The following is a 21,286-nucleotide window of genomic DNA, read 5'->3' as shown; positions in this document are numbered from 1 at the left end:
TCGGGATTGTTTAGATCCTTAAATCTAGTCGCATTCCATATCTTAGTGCTATTATTACATAAAGTAATAAGTTTGCTGATACTTAAATTAACATTATTAAAGATAATATCATTTCTATGGAACCATGCATTCCACCAAATAAAGATAATCTTTATAAAGTCATCTTTCGAAATTAAATCCTTGAGATAATTAAGTTTCGTTAGAAAATTTTGACTTATAATAGTATCATAATTTGACAAAAACTCGTTGAAACTAATAATGTTCAGGTCTTGGATGACAGACCCAATCAAGGGACATTCGTAAAAGAAATGATCTTTGTTTTCAATAGGGTTGTTGCACAGAACACAATGAGGTGGGATATCAATATGACTCTTGAGAAGTCTACTTTTCGTTGGAAGGCCGTCAACACAGGCTTTCCAAAGAAAAAATTTCAATTTAGGAGGAATATTCAATTTCCAAATCCACTGAAATTCGTATTTGTCAAGAGCTTGATCGAACAAACCTTGCGCTAACCAAGTTGCTGTTTTGGTAGAGAAAATTCCATCTACGGACAACCCCCAAATTAGGGTATCTGGAATATCATTATGTGGCACTGGAATGTTAGTAATCTGATTAACAATATCGTTATTCACTAAACTGGATAATTTACAAACATCTCATTGCTTGTCTGAGGTTATGAAATCTTTAACCAAAAGATTAAGATCACGGTTACTATCATCATCAACCATACTGCTTGTAAGTGGGTGTGAAAAAATCCAATTATCAGACCAAAACTTAATATTGCTACCATTACCTACCTGCCATCTCAGTCCTTTTCTAAACAGAGTCCGAAGACTCATTAGTTTACGCCATTGCCAAGAAGAGGCAGAATTAGGCTTATGATCAAATAGTGAACAATTTATCAAGTATTTTTTAGATACCACTTTGACCCATATATCGTCATGAAAATATATGAATATCGATGAGTGATAATCATATGCACATTATGAAAATCCTCAACGGAAATTAATCAGTTTGAACAAAACCGACAAAGCAATCAGTTTCAAAAGAACTACACTTGAAAAGAAAAAAAATTCATCAACTCGTAATTTAGGAGTCCCTGATTCACAACATTTTCCACTGAGTAATCGAGCTTTAATCGAGCTATAGCAACCTGAAATTAATTTGAAGTGATACCAGTGAGGCCTAAGAGTTTTGATTTCAGTTAGTACATGCAGAAACCGAGTTGAAAGAAAGTGGTTGCACAAGAGCCAGAAATCGAAATATTACAACAAAACAAACAAGGTTAGATTTTCAAATTGTCAAAATTGCTGTAGTAAAGAAGGCTCTGCCCTTAGCCAAGTTTCATACAGTTTTCGTAGTTGCATGGCTGCAGTATTCTTCATTTTAAACAGAAGCCAGGAAACCGAGAAAGACTACATTGGTTCCTCAAAATTGAGAATTGCTAACAAAAGCAACCATACATCTTGTACTCTGAAACAATTTATCGACACGCTGCCAAACTGAAGACTGAATTTCTAATAGCTTCTTTGCCTTCTCTTGTAATCTCGATTGACACCTAACTGTTTCTCCATGAATCTGCAATATAATTGGATGTTTCTTGGTTAAAAGCCCACAGCACCATTAATGTCTCTCAATCTTGTGGTTGAAATAATATTTATGACAACCTACTAACGAATGGTAAAACTTTCCGCTAAAGCTTTCTTACCCAAAATTCAGTAAAAAAACAAGGTTTAACTTGCTAGTTTATTACCCCCATTTTGATAGAAGACCCTTTTGTTGGTTCTCTGAGTATTCGGTGAAAATCAAGTGGTTTTCACATAAGACTTTATGTGCTTCCCACAGTTTGGTCAGGAAACCCAAAAATAAACACACTCATTTAGCACAAGATATCCTCAAAATTGGTAAGGGGCAAAGGACAATAACTGACCTTCAAAAATAGTCTGACAAGGGCCTGTATAAACTCGAAATTGTTTCTGCATGAAATTTCGAAGATAAAATAATCCACTAGCATTTCAAGAGCAAGCAACTCTGGTCTAGTGCTGGCATCTGCTCCATCATCCTCGTCGTCAATTATTTGAAGCATTCGCAGCTCCATATCTAACGATGAAGGCGACAAACCTTTTATATAGTCTGTGAATGCTGGAACTGCAAAATTCAAGTAAACCAGCTAACATGTCAAAAGGCATCAAAAAGGGTATACTTAATGCGCACATACTGCCACACATACTAGTACAAACTAGCACTAGCAAGCACGCATGAGAATGACTCCATTCTAACGTCGCATTTAAAACTACTTGATGCGCATTTCATGGGACTCCAGTTTCTCTGGAAAGAACATATCAACTATTTATCATTTCCTCTTTAGTTGTATATGTCGTGTGAAATTTCCCATATTATCTTGCGTACATTCAAACCATGTAGCATTTTAGCTTACTTTAAACAAAAAAAACATGAGCACCCTTGTCTGACACCAGATATATGCCTATTTTGGACAGTGTAGCCTCTCTACATTATCCCCAAAAACAAGGAATCAGACCCAAAAATATAGTACTGATGAAGTCACATATTGGATGAGCTTTTGTTTCCAGCAAGGAGATCAAAGCCTTACAATTCTTTGATTCTACTGCAGATTGGAGAGCTTGGATGAATGGTGTTGGAGGTAGACCAACAGTTCGAGACTGAAGTTCAACATCCTTCCCGGTTGATTCTTCATCTGCCAAATCAGTTGGTCTAAACACTACGTCTCCTGAAAATGTTGGCTGTGATAGTAAAAAGAACGGTACTTTTTCAGGCTTTTTGGGAGGCTCGATGGGTTTATTTCGATCCTGAAAATTTGCAAATATGTATCAGTTTAATGTTGAACATATAACAAGACACTACACAAACAATGCGCAAAATAACACCCATTTAAACAGATTCTTGATATTTAACAATCTACTATATAATAGAGACAAGAAAGGACCTTAATGATGTCCAAATTGATCAGGCTTTGCCACTGACTTTTGGGCAAGAGTGACAGTGCAACTAAGTCAGGTATTTTCTGGTCATATTTAGGTCTACCAGTAGTTTCCTTAACATGCATGCCATCTGTGTTGCTCTCCTCAATATTTGTAGCTTCATTATTCTCAGCTGGACTTGTAGATGGCAAATTCACAGAGACAACATCTTTTCCACTTGCATACGAATTTATACAAGTTGAACTAGTGAACATGGCTTGATTAACCCTATAAACCAATACGAAATTGTCAGCTAAACAATGTACTCATGTAACAATAGCTTGGAGCGCCCAATTTTTTTATTTTTTATTTTTTTTGCAAATTCTGAAGGCAAGTATATTTATTATGAAAATGAGGAGAAATGGATTCCTATCCCATTACACCTATTTGTTGTCCCATTGACTCCATGAAACTCTATGAAACTTTCATTTCCAGAAATAATCATATTCTCTTACCATAAATAAACCCCATTTTGATCAACATGAGTGGTAGCCAGCACATCCATATTGGGTGACAAAGATAGTGCAGTGATAGCCACGTCAACCTGGAGGGCATCTATTTGCCTACCCAAAATAACATCCCAAATTCTAAGGGTTGCATCCATGCTTGAAGACAAAAGCCACTTCCCGTCGTCACTGAAGCACAAATCAGTTACACGATCTATGTGGCCTTCAAATTTACGAACCATCCTGAGCGCCACGACATCATATACACGGATGATTAAATCATCAGCTACAGTCGCCAACAAACCTGAAATATTAGACAGTCAATTCAGGTTCACCCGAATGTAAGGGAGTAAAATGGGTAAAAAAAAAGAAGCATAAATTGGTGCAGACTGCAGACCTCTCATAGTACAAAATATAATTGAACTTACCATTGGGTCTGTGGCATACAATCTTAACCAAAGGAAAGCCTACTTCCCATCTAGACTTTAGTTCCCGTCGCTTGAAATCCCATACCTACAGTGCATGCTTTTTAGGCTTGTTATACAATTGAAGGGCCGAAAAAAAAATTGATGAAACCAGAAATTGTCAATTGAAAGTTTCTAAGCAACATAGGTAGTACTGCAGAAGGAATGACCTTTCAAGTGAAACATTCTCCCTCAACTCATATTACTCTAAATAGAAAAGGATAAAGAACATTAGAAGTGCAGGAGATGAAAGTTCCTAAGCTCATCCTAAAGAAAAAGAAAGATATTGCCAAGTATATTGTATTATGCTAGCTACCATTCTAGAATTTGCAATAGGAAGAAATGATATGAAAGGGAGATATTAGTGTTCCTAAGATCTGGTATAGGTATAACGTCTTTATTCGTAGCTAATAACATACAGGAATCAAAAGAAAATGCGATAAGACATAAATGAAAAGATAAAATAGATTCTTGTTGGAATCTCTCAGCAAAACATATTCGACGTCATATTCTCATCCAAAACCCTCAAGCTGAAAAAATTGCTTCAAAACTTCAGAAAGGTACAGAAGACAAATGACACCTTCATCAGATACAACCAATATTCCACATAAAAACTGTAACGAAGAAAGCAAATGGCGCACAAGGCCTTGAACAAGAGAATTGTGGAGATAATACAAACCTTTATATCGCCGCGGTATCCAGCGCTGATCATCAGGGAATTTGTTGAGTCGCATGCCACTCCAATTACCTCTCCATCATGAGCACAATTAACTCCTTCCGACTTATCCACGTAACTTCCTCGGCTTAATCCAGATTGGAGGTTGAACCGCTCAACCCAACCACCTGCTGTCCCCAAAACAGCAAAGTTTCCACATGTGCTGATACTACATGCCTAAAAACATTTAAACCAGACGAGGCTTGTTTTCAAAGTTATTGACTTGGGTTTAATAATGCAGAAATGTCCAACTTGAAATTTCAATGTGTGTTTTACACTAGATTTGTGAAAATTTGATATGTTTAAAAAAAATTATGGACAAGGAATAAAACACACGATTACTTTAGCAAAATACTAGCAATATATTAAATGCATGCTTCTGTATAGTATTAGTTAATCGAAGATCCTTTCTGTGTTCTACCCGGGACCCAAAAAATTGGCAGTCCTCAGTTAATTGCATTTATATGGAGACTAAGCAAATCTTACACAAATAAAATGTTAAATAGTAGGTACAAGATTATTTACCTTCACTGGCGTCTGAATTTCTACACCTGGCTTCAGTATGTGCTCACCAAGCACAAAATTTTGGAGCCTCCACACATAAGCTTCGGCAGTGTCCATATGACAAGTAACCACATTGCACCAATCACGCTCCCTAATTTCAGCTGAAAATAGGGTTTGGCAATATGAAGTGACCAGTATCATTATGATCCAAACACAAAGGGTAAACAGAATGGGGAGTGCATAAAATTTTTCTCATTACAGGTCATTGAAAAACAATTTTCAGGAGTTATTTGCAGAATAATTTGAACATTTTGATCCAAATATTAACAATCATAAACGGAACATTCATTAGCATCTTCTGGCCTAAAATTCATAGTCCCAAAAACAACCCGTATGAAGCATTCTTTATTCTCATCACTCTGCAAACAAAAATTGTAGAGTGCTACGTAACATAGCCTTCAAGCAAATTGAAATAAGTGTCAAATCCACAACGGGCTGTTCAACTAAGAAACAGAATTATGGTATCTGGAGACAAGCATTAATTCTAGTTCGTGATCATCCATTCTGTAGTTCTGTATTATCATCTTTTACACCAGATAATGTCTCTTCTTCATTGCCATTTCAATGAGCCACATATTCACTATTTTTTTGTATTTAAACTCTGATTGGATAAAAGAAAAAAGTTCACTAAATATTTGCACTTCTTAAATTGTAATATAGCTGTCAATTGACTCGATTCTAGATGCAATGTTTATTATGCGTCACTCATAAACAGTCTGCAAGTATTTTTCAACTTACAGGAAAGGATGCGTACATCAACCCCTTACCCGCCATCACGAGGAGCCTTTAAGGTTGTATGTAACGCATACCTGAATGAAACAAGATTCACTTGTACGATTTTTGAGCTACAGAGGTACAGACGCACAATTACAATACTGTATGAAAATAAAGGCCTATACCCAAACTAGAAGATTTAAGGAGAATTTTCAGACTCCCGTGCGTTGGTAGTTTGACTCGTATGTGTGTGGGAGGGGGTGAGATCAAAGACCTTACCACAATCAAATGCAACAACAGGCTTCAATTTTATCTCTTCCTCCTGGAGAATGATAAAAGAGAAAATAATATGTAAGAGCAAATTCAGTGTACAATGAATAGTGGATACAGCAAAAGAATCAACGCCATGAAACAATTCAACGCCATGAAACAATTCAATGCCAAAGATAAGGTAGTTCAGTTTTGCTACAAGTACAGACCCTGGCTGAATTGCATCATTGGAAGTTAACCTTGAATTACAGATTGGCTCTTAACTATCATATTTATAGTACGACATGATCAAATGAATACATCCCCAGCGTAGAAGTATAGTATACAAAAATATTGACCAGAGTGACTTGTACGCATAGTAATTACATACCTTCACTTTCAGCTTCTTGGCTCTTCTTGACACATGGCGTTGTGAAAGCTCCCTACTTTGTTGATCCTGGTCATATCAAAGGATAGAGAAAGAACAATATTTCCACATCATTAGTAATGATTTCAACCCTGTTGAAAGAACAGTTCTATGTATAGCTAATATCTACAAAAAGGTGACTGTACGATGCTCCGTTGAAGGAGAATGCAATACTGAAGGGCAGTAGCAGACCAGCCAACCACCTTCACAGCATGACTCAATAAAATAGGAAGTCCCCCTCTAAGACCATGAAACCTCACTCGCCCCCGACAGGGAACGCTTTGTTTCTTAGGTAGGTGGCTGAAAAATTCTTATTAAATTACTGTGCCTTGAATATCTTTTCTTTTATTAAAAACAAAAGAAGGCCACAATTGCATAATCTGTTGCATAAGATGAAACGGTCCCCAAAATGTTTGTTGGTCTAATTTTTTGATGAATATACCATGCAAGACACATAAGCAAGTACCATAACGAATGTGGAATAACAAACTTATGAAAGTGAAAGAAACCTGGACGACAGAAAAAAGCCTAAAAGCACGGTCATGGCCAGCAGATAAGATATGCCTTCCATTTGCATAAAACCTGCAAAAAATAGAAAGAAAAAGACAACAAAGGAAAATGAAATGAAATGAAATGATAACGAAAAAACAAATGGAATAAAAAGAGTGCAAATGATTATCCATTTTTTTATTCCAAAATAGCCTTCACGTGTTAATAACACTACACTTGTAGTCTGTCAACTGCAAAATCTGGTCGATTATTTGACAATAAATAGCATCAAAATTATATGGTACAACCGTACAACGGAATCAAGGCAGAGGAATAGAATGTGCCTAATATAGCTAATGGAACAGTCTCACCATCAAACTTTATTTTGCAGGCTGAATAATATTTGTTGTTAGAATGTACTGGAGTAAGTTGAAATTACTGTAAGATACTCTATTTTTTAAAGATCAGAAATATCTGATGGTGAACCAACGCTAAGTGAAATGGATAGTGGACTAGTGGCACGTTCACATAAAATTTTAATAGCTTAACAAACTGGTTTCAAAAGGTGCAGATGCTAGCTTAACCGGCAACTTGCTTAAAAGAAAGCAAATGAACTATAGGAGGGTAATACTATCAGATATCATAGTGGCCCTTTTGTCCAAGTAAACCACATTCAAAGATTTAAGCCAGTCATGGATTTGTAGAATATCATGGTGGACAATGACAACACTTGGTCTTGGAATCATAATAGATTGCCGAATCAATTACCAGAAAGAATATGAGGATCTACAAGCGCCAAAAAATCTGTTTTGTTTTTGAGGGGGTTGATAGGATAAAAAGATGGAGAGAGACAACAAACTACCTTATGCAAACTGGAGGTGCACTATGACCACTCCGGAAACGCAAAAGACGAGGGTCCCCATCAGTAGTATCGAATATCCACATCTAGCACGAGAAGAAAACAAATTTAAAGTTACGTAATCCAAGCAACTTCAAGGCAAACAATTATGTAATGGATGATTCAGTTTAACTAGCAAATCTCAGTCGTCGTGACTTAATATAGCCAATGTTATTGAATCCGCTCAAATTAGATTAATTTCTTGATGATAAATTACATAAATTTACATTTCAATTTGGTAAGGGTTATTTTATGGTAGTTCCAACACCTAGCTTCCAATATAAAATTTCCTCGCAATTTCGCCCTTCAAATCGAGCCTAAAACTCTAAAAGGATTACTTATTAGAATTAGTGATTTCCTCAGGATCATATCACACTGAGCACAAACTGAAACCAGAATCATTCAGGAGAAAAGAACGTCAGAACCATTCAATTATTCTACGCTAGTTCTTGTAATTTAACCCCACTCCCACCCCTATGGCCTCATCCCCCAAAACACTTACCGGAAAAAAGAAATCCAAATGCTTAAAGCATAAATATTGCTATCTGTCCTCCAAACCATTAATGAGATCCTATACCATAACCATTTTTCTAACTTCAAGTTTGTGTGATGTTCTTTCAGAATGGTGATGCGACTAGGGAGCAGCACTCATTCCCAAATTGACGAGTGTTGAACGAGGATGGGATTCTGAAGCCCATTCTTTAAACGAAATATTATGTCCATAGTTTCTTCTACATTTGTGGTCATCAAATGGGACTGGGGCCAAATGGGCTTGCAAGCAGCATTTGCAAACCACTTGAGTTTTGGAGATAAGGAGTAAGTCGTTGTGAAGGCCGGCTTGTAAGCAATGGCTAGAAATTTAATGGCGATGGCCAAATATATAGAGATGACCAGTGGCCAATGAACTCTCAAGGGATAAAATAGTCCACCTTGCTCAAATTTGCTGCCACTATACGGTAGTATCCCGGTATTTATCCATTAAGAGTTTCTATTTCAAGAAGAGAAAAAGTGACAGATAACTACTCATCGAAAATGTGAATACAGTACTAGAAGAATAAAAGATAACAGAGCATAGATCTGATCTTACTTTTATGGAGTTATCTGCAGATGAACTCATCAGAACAGGCTCATTTGCAAAGAAGTGAAGGGAAATAATTGTGTTGTCATGAGCCTCTCTAATAACTGATTGAAGCCTTCTTTTCTCAAGATTCCATACACTAATGACGCCAGACGTCCCTCCTGATGCTAAGAGAGGCTGTCCATCTATATACAAAATGTGTGAGTCTAAATGGCAAGGAAAACAACTTGGAAAAAAAAAGACCAAAAACCAAATATGCATCCCATATCCATTAGCCACACTGCCACAGGCCCATGACCTATAACAATTTAGTTGAGGTTTTGAATCAATAAGATACCTAAACCACTAAACTTGAAAATATTATAGCTAGTTAAGTCGCTAAACCACTTTCAGGAAGCTCTATTGTGAGAATAGGAATGATAATTTCATTAAGATAGCTAATGAAAAAGTTTGCGGAGCATGTCTTAATAGTCACAGAGTTACACCTACCCTAAACTTAGAAAAAAAGATAACTATCTTCTACGATAAAAAGAGTTCTACTTATCATCATGTCTCAAAACTCGAGTGCACCCAACTACTGAGGTATAACAACCTTCACGGGAGAATAGAGCATTGGAAATACTGAGCAGGGTAAAAACCTAAAATTAATTTCCAGTCCTATAAGCGTATTGTGCAACAATGCTGTACATGTATAAGCGAATTGCACAACAGTGAAATACGTGTAAAAAGTAAAACCTAAAGAAAGACTGATAATCCTAAATTAAAGATTGATCTACAGATTATTCTGAATAGAATTCTGATAAAACATTACACAGAAATGAACCAGAGTTCTACCTGTGCTGAAAGATAAAGCAGTCACGGCACCACGTGCAGAATGTGTAAATGTGACTACCTCCTCATCAAAACGTAGATTATGTACATGAATCTTCCCATCGGCGCAACCCAACGCAACAACATCTAAAGCTGGTGACGATACACAACAACAAATAGACGAGTTCCATCCTTTAAAATCATAAAGTTTTTTCTTTGTGTTAACATTCCAAAGCTGAAAATTCCCTTCCTGACTTCCAAGAATAACCTGGATAAATGCAGACCTTCATAACATCAATTTGCATCTTATACTGGCTAATGGCTATCAAGGTTTACCGAGGAAACGTTGCAATATCTAAGGGGTCAGTTCGTTCAAGAAGTCGGAATGGAATGGAGTTTGATAGTATGGGGGTATGAGTATCTAAATCCATACTTGATAAATGTTGTTTGGTTCACCATGAATTTGTAAAGGGGGGAATGGAGTTTTATTCCAAGGGAAAGGGGTGGGTATGGGATTCCAAGGGGTTCCGGTGGAGTTAGAATCCATCAGGTATCTAACTCCATTCCAAATCACCCCAACCAAACAATGGAATCCATTCCATTCCATTCCAAAGTAGCCAACCAAACACCCCCTAAGTGATCGGTAAAAACAAAATATCAAACTATGGCAGACAATCAACAAGTTCTAGTGATAAAATTATAAAAAATAAATAACACATAATAATAAAACTCTTGTTACCTTGTTCAGATAAGTATCTGGGTGCATGATACAAGTAGGAGCAAATTTACCATCTAGAACAATGTGGCTAATTGGCTCTAAATTATGCTCAATCCCTTTAAATGCCCATATAAACATATTACCCTCAACATCAACACTTAAAATGTGATCTCCGAATAAATACAACAAATTGACTTTAGCAACGTGAGAGCTCCAAGTCGCCACCTGTTCAAATGTCAAAACAGAAAATCAATTGCCATCCTTAGTATTATGAGCAATCGAAAGATTGGTAATATTCATTATGTCATAACATCATGATCAATGTCCGCCTTTTCGGAATCATCCTAATGAAAAAGTTTCATGTTCATGCAAAATCCACATGGACAGAAATTTTCAGAAAAGTAATTTATGGGATTGGACACAACACTTTTCTCCTATTCCTTTCTCAAGTCAGACCAGTCATAAATCTCATAATCATTTGTCTAGATGATTTAGATATGTGGATGCAGCATGGCAATAAAAAATGATACTCTGTAGTTCCGTTAACATGATAATGTACAATCAAATTTTCACTCAGAACAGTTAAGACTTCTTAGAGTAAAAATAATAATCCCAAAAATTGAAAAAAGTCACACACGCCCACAAGGCACTAGTGATTTACTAACACTCCCATCGTAAAATCAACAAATCCGTTGTACTGACTGTTATTGTAACATAGCTTCTGGTACACCAAAATTGGTTTAAGGTAACAGCATCTCAGAACCCTTCAAGCTACTACAACGAAATTATAATTTAATGAGAGACAGCCTAACAATAAACTCAGAAAACCCATTATAAATATGGTACTAAATAGGTACGGTCATTATAAAAACAGATACTAAATAATCACAATACGAAGCTAAAACTGATGAGAAGCCTTCAAATTACAGACCTGATGTGCGCGCTTGAACACTCCAATTTCGTTCCCATACGCAGCAAAAGTATAATCACGATACGAAGCAAGAGCCCTGATTTTTTTCGGAAGCTGGGGACCTTCATTTACACCAAAATGATCCAAACAACATCAGAAAACCCGTAATCAAAACAATAAACCAGCACAAACTCATTTCACAAACCGCTAACCGTAAACCATAAATGTAATAGGCAATAACAATATCAAAGAAACTTACCAACAAGGACCAAATTCAGCTTAGCACACTGAAAATCCCAAAAAAAAAAACAAAAAAAAAATCAGAAAAAACCAGAAAAAAAATAGTTAAGAAGCTACATTAGCAGGAAAGATGAAGAACAAGAGAGAGAAGAAAGGAAGGAAGAAATTACGTTGTAGATTTGCCAAGCTTTGCCGACACTAACTGTGACGAACGATTCAGTACCCAGACGCTGAACAGAAAACGGTACGGAGGTAGTGATGTAGCCAATTGCTCTGAATGCTTCAAAAATCCCCATTTTTGGGGGGTTTAGGGTTTCGAATTGAAGAATGAAGTAAAATTAGGGTTTATGCGGCAATGGTGTCTGATGGAAAGAGGGGTTTTAGCTTTAGAGGTTTAGCAGCTTGAGTTCACTGGATTTGTGTTTGCGTACTTGTGAGTTGTGTCAATGTTGTTGGTGCCCTAGTTCTAATACGGAGTACTTTAGACTCGTTATGGTTGGACTTTAAGGTTAAAACTTCCGTAAAATTTTAAGTGGCTCATATGTTTAAGCTTCTCCAAAGTAATTTTGTGGAGTGTTTATGGTTTGAAACTATGTTTTTAGTAGTGGGAATTACAAATAACCACCACGTATTTGCGTTTTTTTACAAATTACCACCACGTATTTGGGTTTTACAAATAACCCCCAAACTTCAATGTATATTCCCGAATCACCACCGTATTTTTATCCCGAGCATCGTTTTCTTATTTCTCGACTTATTATGTGACGATTGACGTAAAATACCAAGACTGCCCTAATTTAATCACACATACAAACACACTCTACCCAAATAACACATCATTTTCCCAGTTCAATCAATTTCCCCAAATCCCTAATTTTTTCCAAATCGTCAATTCCCAAATTTATCAAATTATCAATCAAATTAGACTTCTCATATACAGATCTATAAACCCTTTTCATTAATTTTTATAAAAGTCAAGGGTTTTATCGGATTATTAATTTCAAATTAGTTACAAAAATTAGGGTTCTTGTTTTAGAGACAGAAAGTGAAAAAGATTGAATTTTGTTAAGAAAATTTGCAAGGATGTCGAGGTGTTTTCCGTTTTCGCCATCTGGGCATGCTAGGAATTGCTCAAGCAATCACAATGATGCCTTCATCGTTTCGATTAAGGTTTGTTGAGCCCTAAAACAATAAATAATAATGAAAAAAAGGTTTTATGTCGTTTCATGTTCTTCATGACATGTCATTGATGTTTATTAATCATGTATTTTAAGATTAAAATTAAGTTTATGTATATGAGATTGGATCTGAATATAAAGATTAGTTTTTTGTAATATAGACACGGAGTATGTTGTAATTTGTAATAAGATTAAGTTTATTTGGTTCCGAACAATGTATGTGTTATTGTTGAGATGCAGAAAGTTTGGTCATTTGTACTGATTCGTCACTGTAAGCAAGATTTTTACGTTAAAATTCATGTGGAGTTGAGTCAAGCAGAAGGGATGTTATTGGGTGTTAAAATTGGGGATTTAGGGAAATTGATTGAATTGGAAAAATGTTGTGTTTATTTGGGTAGAGTGTGTTTGTGTGATTTAAAGAGGGCAGTCTTGGTATTTTACGTAAATCGTCATATAATAAGTCGGAAAATAAGAAAAACGGTGCTCGGGATAAAAATACGGTGGTGATTTGGGAATATACATTGAAGTTTGGGGGTTATTTGTAAAAATGCAAATATGTGGTGGTAATTTGTAAAAAAACGCAAATACGTGGTGGTTATTTGTAATTTTTCCTTTTTAGTATGCCATTTTTTGGATTTACGAGCTATCACGGAAGTCTAGAGATTTACCCGGTGCGCACCAAAAATAGCTGCTTTGGTTCCCTTTGTCACCAACAACAACAACAACAACATTAGAGCCTTAATCCCAAAATGATTTGAGGTCGACTAACATGAATCATCTTTTCGAACCGTCCATGGTTCCCTTTGTCACCCAAAAAAAAATATATCTAATATTTTAACGTACTTGTTCCAATAGTTAGCAATTATGATTCCGTAATAAGAAAAAACAAAATTGATAAATTTAAAATCATAGAGTCTATTAAGTTATGATGTAAAAGTAAATAAGAAGAGAACTTCAACACCCAAGGAATATTGAAATAAATCTTATGTTATTATCACAAATTCTCATTTGTGACGATCCGTCACAAGCTTGTGACAGCTCAAATAAAACTCACATGTGAGGATAAAGACAAGTTGAAGCATTTGGGGTCCTAAATTTCGTGTTAATCGCATTACTAAGTCTCTAGTGTCATTAATCAGTTATTATTGTTGGTTAGAGTTTGATTGCAAACCCTAATTCTGATTAATTGGGGGAAATGGATAATTAGTGTTAGATCTTGTTTTGGTATTGATTGATTATCGTTGTTTAGGTGACGATTTTGTAGAGGAGCCTTACTAGAGCATTGATTGTTGATTCGTGGATTGCTAGTTAGGTAGGGCTTGTCTACTCAATTCTTCTATATGGTTAATTGTGAGTTGGTGTGGTGTTTCTATGATTATCAACGATGTAGTATCATTGTGGTATTGTGCTATCGTTGGTATTGCTAGTAATGATTGTGAAGCCATTGTCGCGAGATGGTCTTCACTCTCATGTTCGCTCGTTACGACGAGCGGGGCTTTAGGTGGCGTGACTGCGGTCTACCACTAGCGCAGTGGGTTACCTGTTGCAATGGGTAACCTGGCAGGACTACTCACTGCGGGGTGTAGTCGTGTCTGGGTTGCGGTTCAGACACTAGTTATTGGAGTTGGGAATTGATGATTGTCATAGGATTGGATTGTTTTGGTTTAGTTATGTATTGTGAACTTATGATTAATTGTATAGTTGGCTGACCTTGTAATGTTTCCAAAGCAGTGGTGAACCATTTAATATTTCCGGCAAATGGGGAGTAGTGGATTGAGCAACTATGATATGTTAAGTTTGGCTGCGGGCATGGACGGGACACCGACGATTCATTTAGCTAGCTTCCGCTGTCATGTTTAGACTTAGCTAATCACTTTATTCTCGGAGTTGTATTCCAGTTTTGGATTTTAAGTTTGGCATTGTATTTGATTAAACATCATTTACTTTTCAATAAACGTTCTTTTATGGTTTATTTGATATACTTCACCTCATGAAATCGATATGGTAGCACTCTCATGTGCTAAGGTAGGCCTTAGTAAGGCACCGTTGTAGATAAGGATGTTACAAAGTGGTATCATAGCGACTGTTTTGGAACCTAAAGCCAATGAATCAATGAAAGTGAGTAAGGTTTTGTTAAGAGTTACCGAGGGCAATTGCGAGCATGAGAGTGGGTCAGTTGGGTAATTATTTTATTATGGCAGTGGACTTGAGAGAGTTTAGCACTCCTAACCGCCGTGTTAAATTTCAGTCTCAATTCCAGTCATTCATTTTAGCCTCTATAAACTCGTCACTACTTATCATAGACCCCCTGAATCCCTCGCCGGTTTCCTTTTATCGATTTCACTCATTCTATAACTGTTACTAGTGTTTCCTATTCTTAAGGAGTCTCTAATTTGGTTAGCTCTAGTCGGATTCAAATGTTCTCTATTTAGAATTAAGGGTTGTTTGGTTACCCTCTTAAATCATGGGAAGTAGAACTTCCCATGAATTGCTTATGGAGTTAATGATGTGTTTGGATTGAGAGATTTGAAGGAAAAATGAAGGGAGAGAGAGTAGGAGATTTAAAATTCATTGTTTAGATAACAAATAAGGGCGGAAGGAAATAGGGGAGGGATTTGGAGGGATACATTTTCCCTCCTCCAAGGCAAATTAAAATATCTCCATAATAAACAAGATTTGGAAGGAAATTGTATCCAAATACCCACACCCCATTTGCACTCCCCTTCCCTTACCTCCATTTCTCTCCCCTCCTTCTCACTTCCCTCCCGTCCCATCCACTTTTGCTATCCAAACGCACCCTAAATGCGGTGTTGTTTGCTTGGCCATTTCATGGGAATTAGAACTTTCCGAGGAACTTTAATTCCTTCATAATGTAGAAACTTGTTTACCTATCCCCCCAATTGGTAAGTACAACTTCCCACATGAATTCACTTCCCACATGGTAACCAATCGCAATTCACATGAACTTCATAAGAGTTTCATCTTCCCATGGTGAACTAAATAACCCCTTAGTTAATTAGCCCTTGAAACCTTATCTTGTTTAGTTGTCTTGATTACTAGTCCAGCAAACCCCACACCTTTGACTTGAACTAAACTAGAATCGACCAAACAAATATAGAGCCATAATCACTATCCTTCAGGTACTCGCAATACTAATTGACATACTCGTATACTTGCGAGTAATTAAAACATTTATCAAGTTTTTGGCGCCGTTGTTAGAGACGACGAATATTAAATTGATAATTTTGGTTAGTTTAGCTACGTTATAGAACATTCTCATAGTAGAATATTGGTGTAAAGATCGCTTGACAAGTTTGGTTAATTAGCTACATTCTAAACACTCTCGCATACTACAATCAATATGGGTGTAAAAATCATTTCTAAGTGTGTAGTTTTAAGTTCCTATCAAATATGATATATCTCCCTCATATTGTAATACCATACAATTTCAATACATAACTAGTTTTGCAACCCGTGAAAAATCACGGGTCCTATACAATTTCCTTTTTTTATTAATACTACTTGTATAAAATATATTTTGATTTGAAAACATTGCAGACGATAAAATAGGATGTAAATAATGAGATTGAACATACTAACACGGTAATATAAACAACAACAATAATAATAACATGAGATTAGTGGGGAATAGAGGCATTGTATTTGTCGTTAAAATGTGGGTCTTTGTAAAAGATACAAAAAAAAATCTAATCATGAGTAACTCTTCTTCTCCTCTATTAACAACCTAGTAAATTAATGAGATTTAGGCATTTAATAGAGAGTTTTTTTTAATGTATATGTTGAACGGATGACGCTGCTCATTGCTCTGATGATTCATGATTTATGTTAACTCGTAAATTCAGTAATGATTTGCCACTACTACAAATTTAGGCAACTACAACGCCCCTTTAACAACGATTATTCACGAAAATCACAATAGACGTTGTAGAATGTATGGCGCGAATTTTACTAAAATAAATTACAACGGGTATGGTTATAAAAACCGTTGTTATTAGTTTTAACAACGGGTCACACATGCACAACCGTTGTTAATAATTTGGCGCAAAGTTAGTGAAAAGTAATTACAACGGTTATTTTTGAAACCCGTTGTTAAAACTTATTCAACAACGGGTGTTTTTTACAACCGTTGTTAAAACATATTTCACAACGGTTGTTGTTTAATAACCGTTGTCAATACCTTCCATACTATAAACCACAAAAATGTAAGTCTGCGGCCCACAAAACACAACCCTTAATACACAAACACAAACAAAGCAGACAAACAAACACAAAACACATACACACTCTCTTTCTCTCTTTCTCTATTTCTCTCTTTCTCATCGTCGCTTTATCTTCTCGCCGTCATTGTGATTTCATCGTCTATTACGTTCGTATTTATCGTAAATCTCGCCACATCCTTTGTCATCGTCATTATTTTCTTTTTCTATTTATTTCTTTTGCATATATGTGTTTTTATCGACCATTATGTTATTTGTTTAAGTATTGTTCGCATAATTAGTTACTAAAACAATGAAGAAGCAAGATGAAGAAGTAAGATAAACATAATTAATATATATATATATATATATATATATTTATAAATACATAAATTAAAAAAAAAAAAAAATTACATATGTAAAAATGCAATTCTTATATTTTCATGGAGGATCTTATTGTGCTCTATCGTATCCATCCTCTCCTCCTTGGCTAGTTGGAGGTTCCGTTCGCCAGATTCTTTATATCGTCATATAGCCGCAATCGCTTCCGCTCCGTCAAGCCATCTTCTTTGGCGTGCTCCAGTGCGGATCGAGCTTCCGCAAGGTAGCTCCTGAAACTTTCCTCAATATGGAGGAACCGGCGGATGAAGTTGTTGTTGTTCTCGATCATGGTAAGAGTCTTTAGGATGAAATCATTCATTTTCTTAGAGTTTTTGAGTTTGATTTGAAAGATTAAGTAGAGTTTGTTTTAACGATTAGAGTTTGGAGATGAATATATGAGATAATGGAAATGTTAGTTGAGATATGCAATGTATTTATACTAAGCAATGTGTGGGTTGAGTTAATTGCTTTTTAATTAATATATATGTTAGGAAGTTGTGCCATAATCATCATCATCTCTCTCAATAATGCTGCTTCAAATCCTATTACTAACCCTTCTCATTCCATATTATCCGTTCATATGTACGGTGAATGTCGGTAATAATGCATGCATTGGAATTCTAACAGTAGTAATTATGCATGCATCTAGTAATATTTAATTTATTTTTATTTTATTTTTTAAGAACAAACAACAACGGTTATTTTAAAACAACCCGTTGTCTTTAGTTATAACAACGGTTTTGTATATTACAACCCGTTGTTATAACTTTCCCCCCAAAATTGAGTCACACTTTCCACAACGGTTTTTTATACATAAAACCGTGGTTAATAGTTTTAACAACGGTTTCCTTAAGTAAACCAACCGTTGTTAAAACCTTCTACAACGGACGCTTTAACAACGTCCGCTTTTTTATATAACAACGGTTTTTGACCGTTGTTATAGCCTGTATCTGTAGTAGTGTGCATTCTCAATTCATCATACTCAAATTAAATAGTCTAATTACATGTATATAGACATAAGTTGTTTATATAGAAATCAATGATTAATACTTATACATGGGTTATGTATTATGTAACTTCAAAATATTGGTGCTCCGGAGATTGAGGAGTCTCTTAACCGTCAATTTACCAACGGCGGTCAAGTTTTTCTCCTTCAATAGCTAAAAGAAAAATAGCCTAACAAAGTGAATGAAGTAAGACTAATATAGTAATTGAATACATTGACTATGTGTGTCTCCATTTCAAATTTAATTATCATTTGATGGGTTTTTTTCTCATGTAAGAATTATCTGTCAATGTTGTGTCGATACTATCACTACAACTAAAAGGCCAAGAATAACTAATAGGCTAAAACCTTAGCATAATTATTGGAACAAAAATAGATAGGCTAATATCAATTAAAATGAACGACATAAAAATACATCCTCAATATGGTGATTACTCCATTCAGCTTCATATTTGATCATCCATATGAACACATCCTCCAACATCAACTATCGTGTTAACTGATATTGAACTAATATCTTAAATAAAAAAATTGATAATTCTTAAATTGTGTTCTATACTCACCGATTGTCATATATTAATAATTAAAATAGGAAAATCTCCCAAAAAAAGAAATTCCAAGAAAAAAAATGAGAAACATCATGCTACCTCTTAAAAAATCCACATATTTGTCAACTGTCATTTGCACGTATTGATCTCCAAGTATGTCATGCTCCTGAAAATTCAATCAATTGTACAAAATAGTATTATGCCAAAATCAATTGTACATAAAACACAAAATTGTATAAGATATACCGAGTATATGTAAAATATTATCAAATGAGTTTTGTATTAATAATTAAAATAGGAAAATCTCCCAAAAAAAATTCCAAGGAAAAAAATGAAAAACATCATCCTCTTAAAAAAATCCACATACTTGTCGATTGTCATTTGCACGTATTGATCTCCAAGTATGCCATGCTGCTGAAAATTCAATCAATTGTACAAATTATTATTATGCCAAAATCAATTGTACACGAAATACAAAATTGCATAAGATATACCGAGTATATTTAAAATATTATCAAATGAGTTTGACCAATATAGTAAAATGTTATCATGGAATAGAGAACATGAGAAAAACGAATTAGTTGTAGGTTGATAAAAAATTATAATAAAAATGCATGTCTATTGTTGTGCTCATGGAATAAACATTATCATCTAAAAAAAAAAGTACTGTAGTAATTAAGAAGTCATAATATCATCAAAAGTTTTAAGGTAAACTAAAAATATGAATCATTATAAAGAAACTTAAGAAATGCGTTATGGAGAAAGAAGATGAAAAGTATGGTTAAATGCTTGTGGTGATTTGAATAAAGTATTGAATTGGAAGAAGATAAAAAGTTATTGTCTTCTTTAATTTTTTCTAATATTGTAATTGTAAGAATAAATATTAGGGGACATAAAAGAAAATAATTATGATGATGAGATTTGTAATATGACTTCTTGAAATCATGTTGTTATATCACATGTCATTTAAAAATGTACTCAATGTTAGTCTTTTTATACTATTTATTATATAGATTTTAAAGAAATATATACTAGTTTTGTGACCCGTGAAATTCACGGGTTGTTCTGTTTCTAGTGTAATACTTTAGTGAATTAATACAATAACATACTACGATCAATTCAATTTACGGTTTTCATGTTTTAAGGGTTGTATAAATTCAATTAGTCTTTTATCAATAGTTTATCAGAAATTAAAATTTCATACATTAGATATACTAAGATACCCCTATCAAAACTAAAGTAACTTAATGCAAGCTAAAATGAATTAATAATATAAGTATTCATATAATCAAATTAAACAAAACTATATTATCAAACAAAGATCCCCAAAAATAGAGCACCCTCACAAATTAGATATCAAAATTTCATCAACAATTAAAAAATAACATAAAATACACAATTAAAAATGTTATGACAAAACTAACATTTCATACCCCCATAAAATAGAAGCTAATACAATAATAAATTGCGGAACTAAAAAATTTAAAGCAGCAACAACTTGAACAACAATTGGATCATTATTGCCGAATACTTCACCTATTAAACAATATTATACAAAAAAATGTTATGTCATCCCCTCAAATTTTCCACCTTTTTGTGATATTTCAAAATATATACTCCCTCTTATTCCGAATAACTGTCCCATTTGGACAATGGCACGAAAATTAAGGAATGGATTTAAAATAATGAAAATTATTGTATAGGGGTAAGAATATAGGAGTTAAATAATGAAAAGTATTGAATATGATGGTTTATAGATGGTTGGAGTGGTAAATACAGAAAAGAGCCAAGGGTAGGAAAGTAAAAAAACATGTCCAAATATGGCAAATGGGACAGTTATGTGAATAGATGGAAATGGCAAATGGGACAGTTATTCGGAATAGGAGGGAGTATAATAAATGCTCAAAAAATTATTAATCATCCACGGTTCTACGTTGATGTCACCAATCTTTGGTTAATATGTAAAATATAGTTGTTTAAGCAATCTTAGTATTTCACTTCTCCATATAATCTTCTTTCTTCAATAAATCATACATATTAAAAAAAAGTAATACAATAATAGTGGAATTTGTTTTATGCAATATTATCGTTATTAAGTTAGTTTCACCTTAAGTAATGAAAAAAAGAGGGAATGATAATCAAATCGTAGAGATGTAAGTATATTTACCTTAGAAGAGTTTAACACAATAAATAATCTTTATAGCACCTAAATGAGAACAAAACAAACACATACGC

General features: G+C 34.7%; 1 protein-coding gene across 1 annotated transcript; it reads right to left on the bottom strand.

Annotated features, from left to right (window-relative positions):
• Window positions 1-1,273: 1,273 nt before the first annotated feature.
• Window positions 1,274-12,178, bottom strand: LOC141643843 (uncharacterized). The gene is made up of 18 exons (XM_074453166.1): window positions 11,892-12,178; window positions 11,741-11,768; window positions 11,503-11,603; window positions 10,593-10,796; window positions 9,878-10,121; window positions 9,053-9,228; window positions 7,930-8,012; window positions 7,088-7,160; window positions 6,543-6,608; window positions 6,182-6,224; window positions 5,150-5,289; window positions 4,589-4,801; window positions 3,874-3,958; window positions 3,455-3,749; window positions 2,966-3,227; window positions 2,612-2,828; window positions 1,931-2,148; window positions 1,274-1,578 (listed from the first exon to the last, which is right to left on the bottom strand). Exons 1-18 carry the CDS (start codon window positions 12,015-12,017, stop codon window positions 1,429-1,431), a joined length of 2,724 nt encoding a protein of 907 aa, XP_074309267.1. The 5' UTR covers window positions 12,018-12,178; the 3' UTR covers window positions 1,274-1,428.
• Between the last annotated feature and the right edge of the window lie 9,108 nt (window positions 12,179-21,286).

The sequence above is a fragment of the Silene latifolia genome, chromosome 2 (genome assembly GCF_048544455.1).
Source record: "Silene latifolia isolate original U9 population chromosome 2, ASM4854445v1, whole genome shotgun sequence".
NCBI lineage: Eukaryota > Viridiplantae > Streptophyta > Magnoliopsida > Caryophyllales > Caryophyllaceae > Silene > Silene latifolia.
Note: the sequence above shows the minus strand (reverse complement) of the source record. Positions and strands in the feature narration are given on the sequence as shown.

Coding starts and splice junctions, on each gene's coding strand:
- LOC141643843 (XM_074453166.1), bottom strand. CDS start 12,017: ATGGGGATTTTTGAAGCATTCAGAGCAATTGGCTACATCACTACCTCC. Junction 9,229..9,877: donor TGCTTTATCTTTCAGCACAG/GTAGAACTCTGG, acceptor TTTTGTATATAG/ATGGACAGCCTCTCTTAGCA. Junction 3,750..3,873: donor TGTATGCCACAGACCCAATG/GTAAGTTCAATT, acceptor CTAATATTTCAG/GTTTGTTGGCGACTGTAGCT.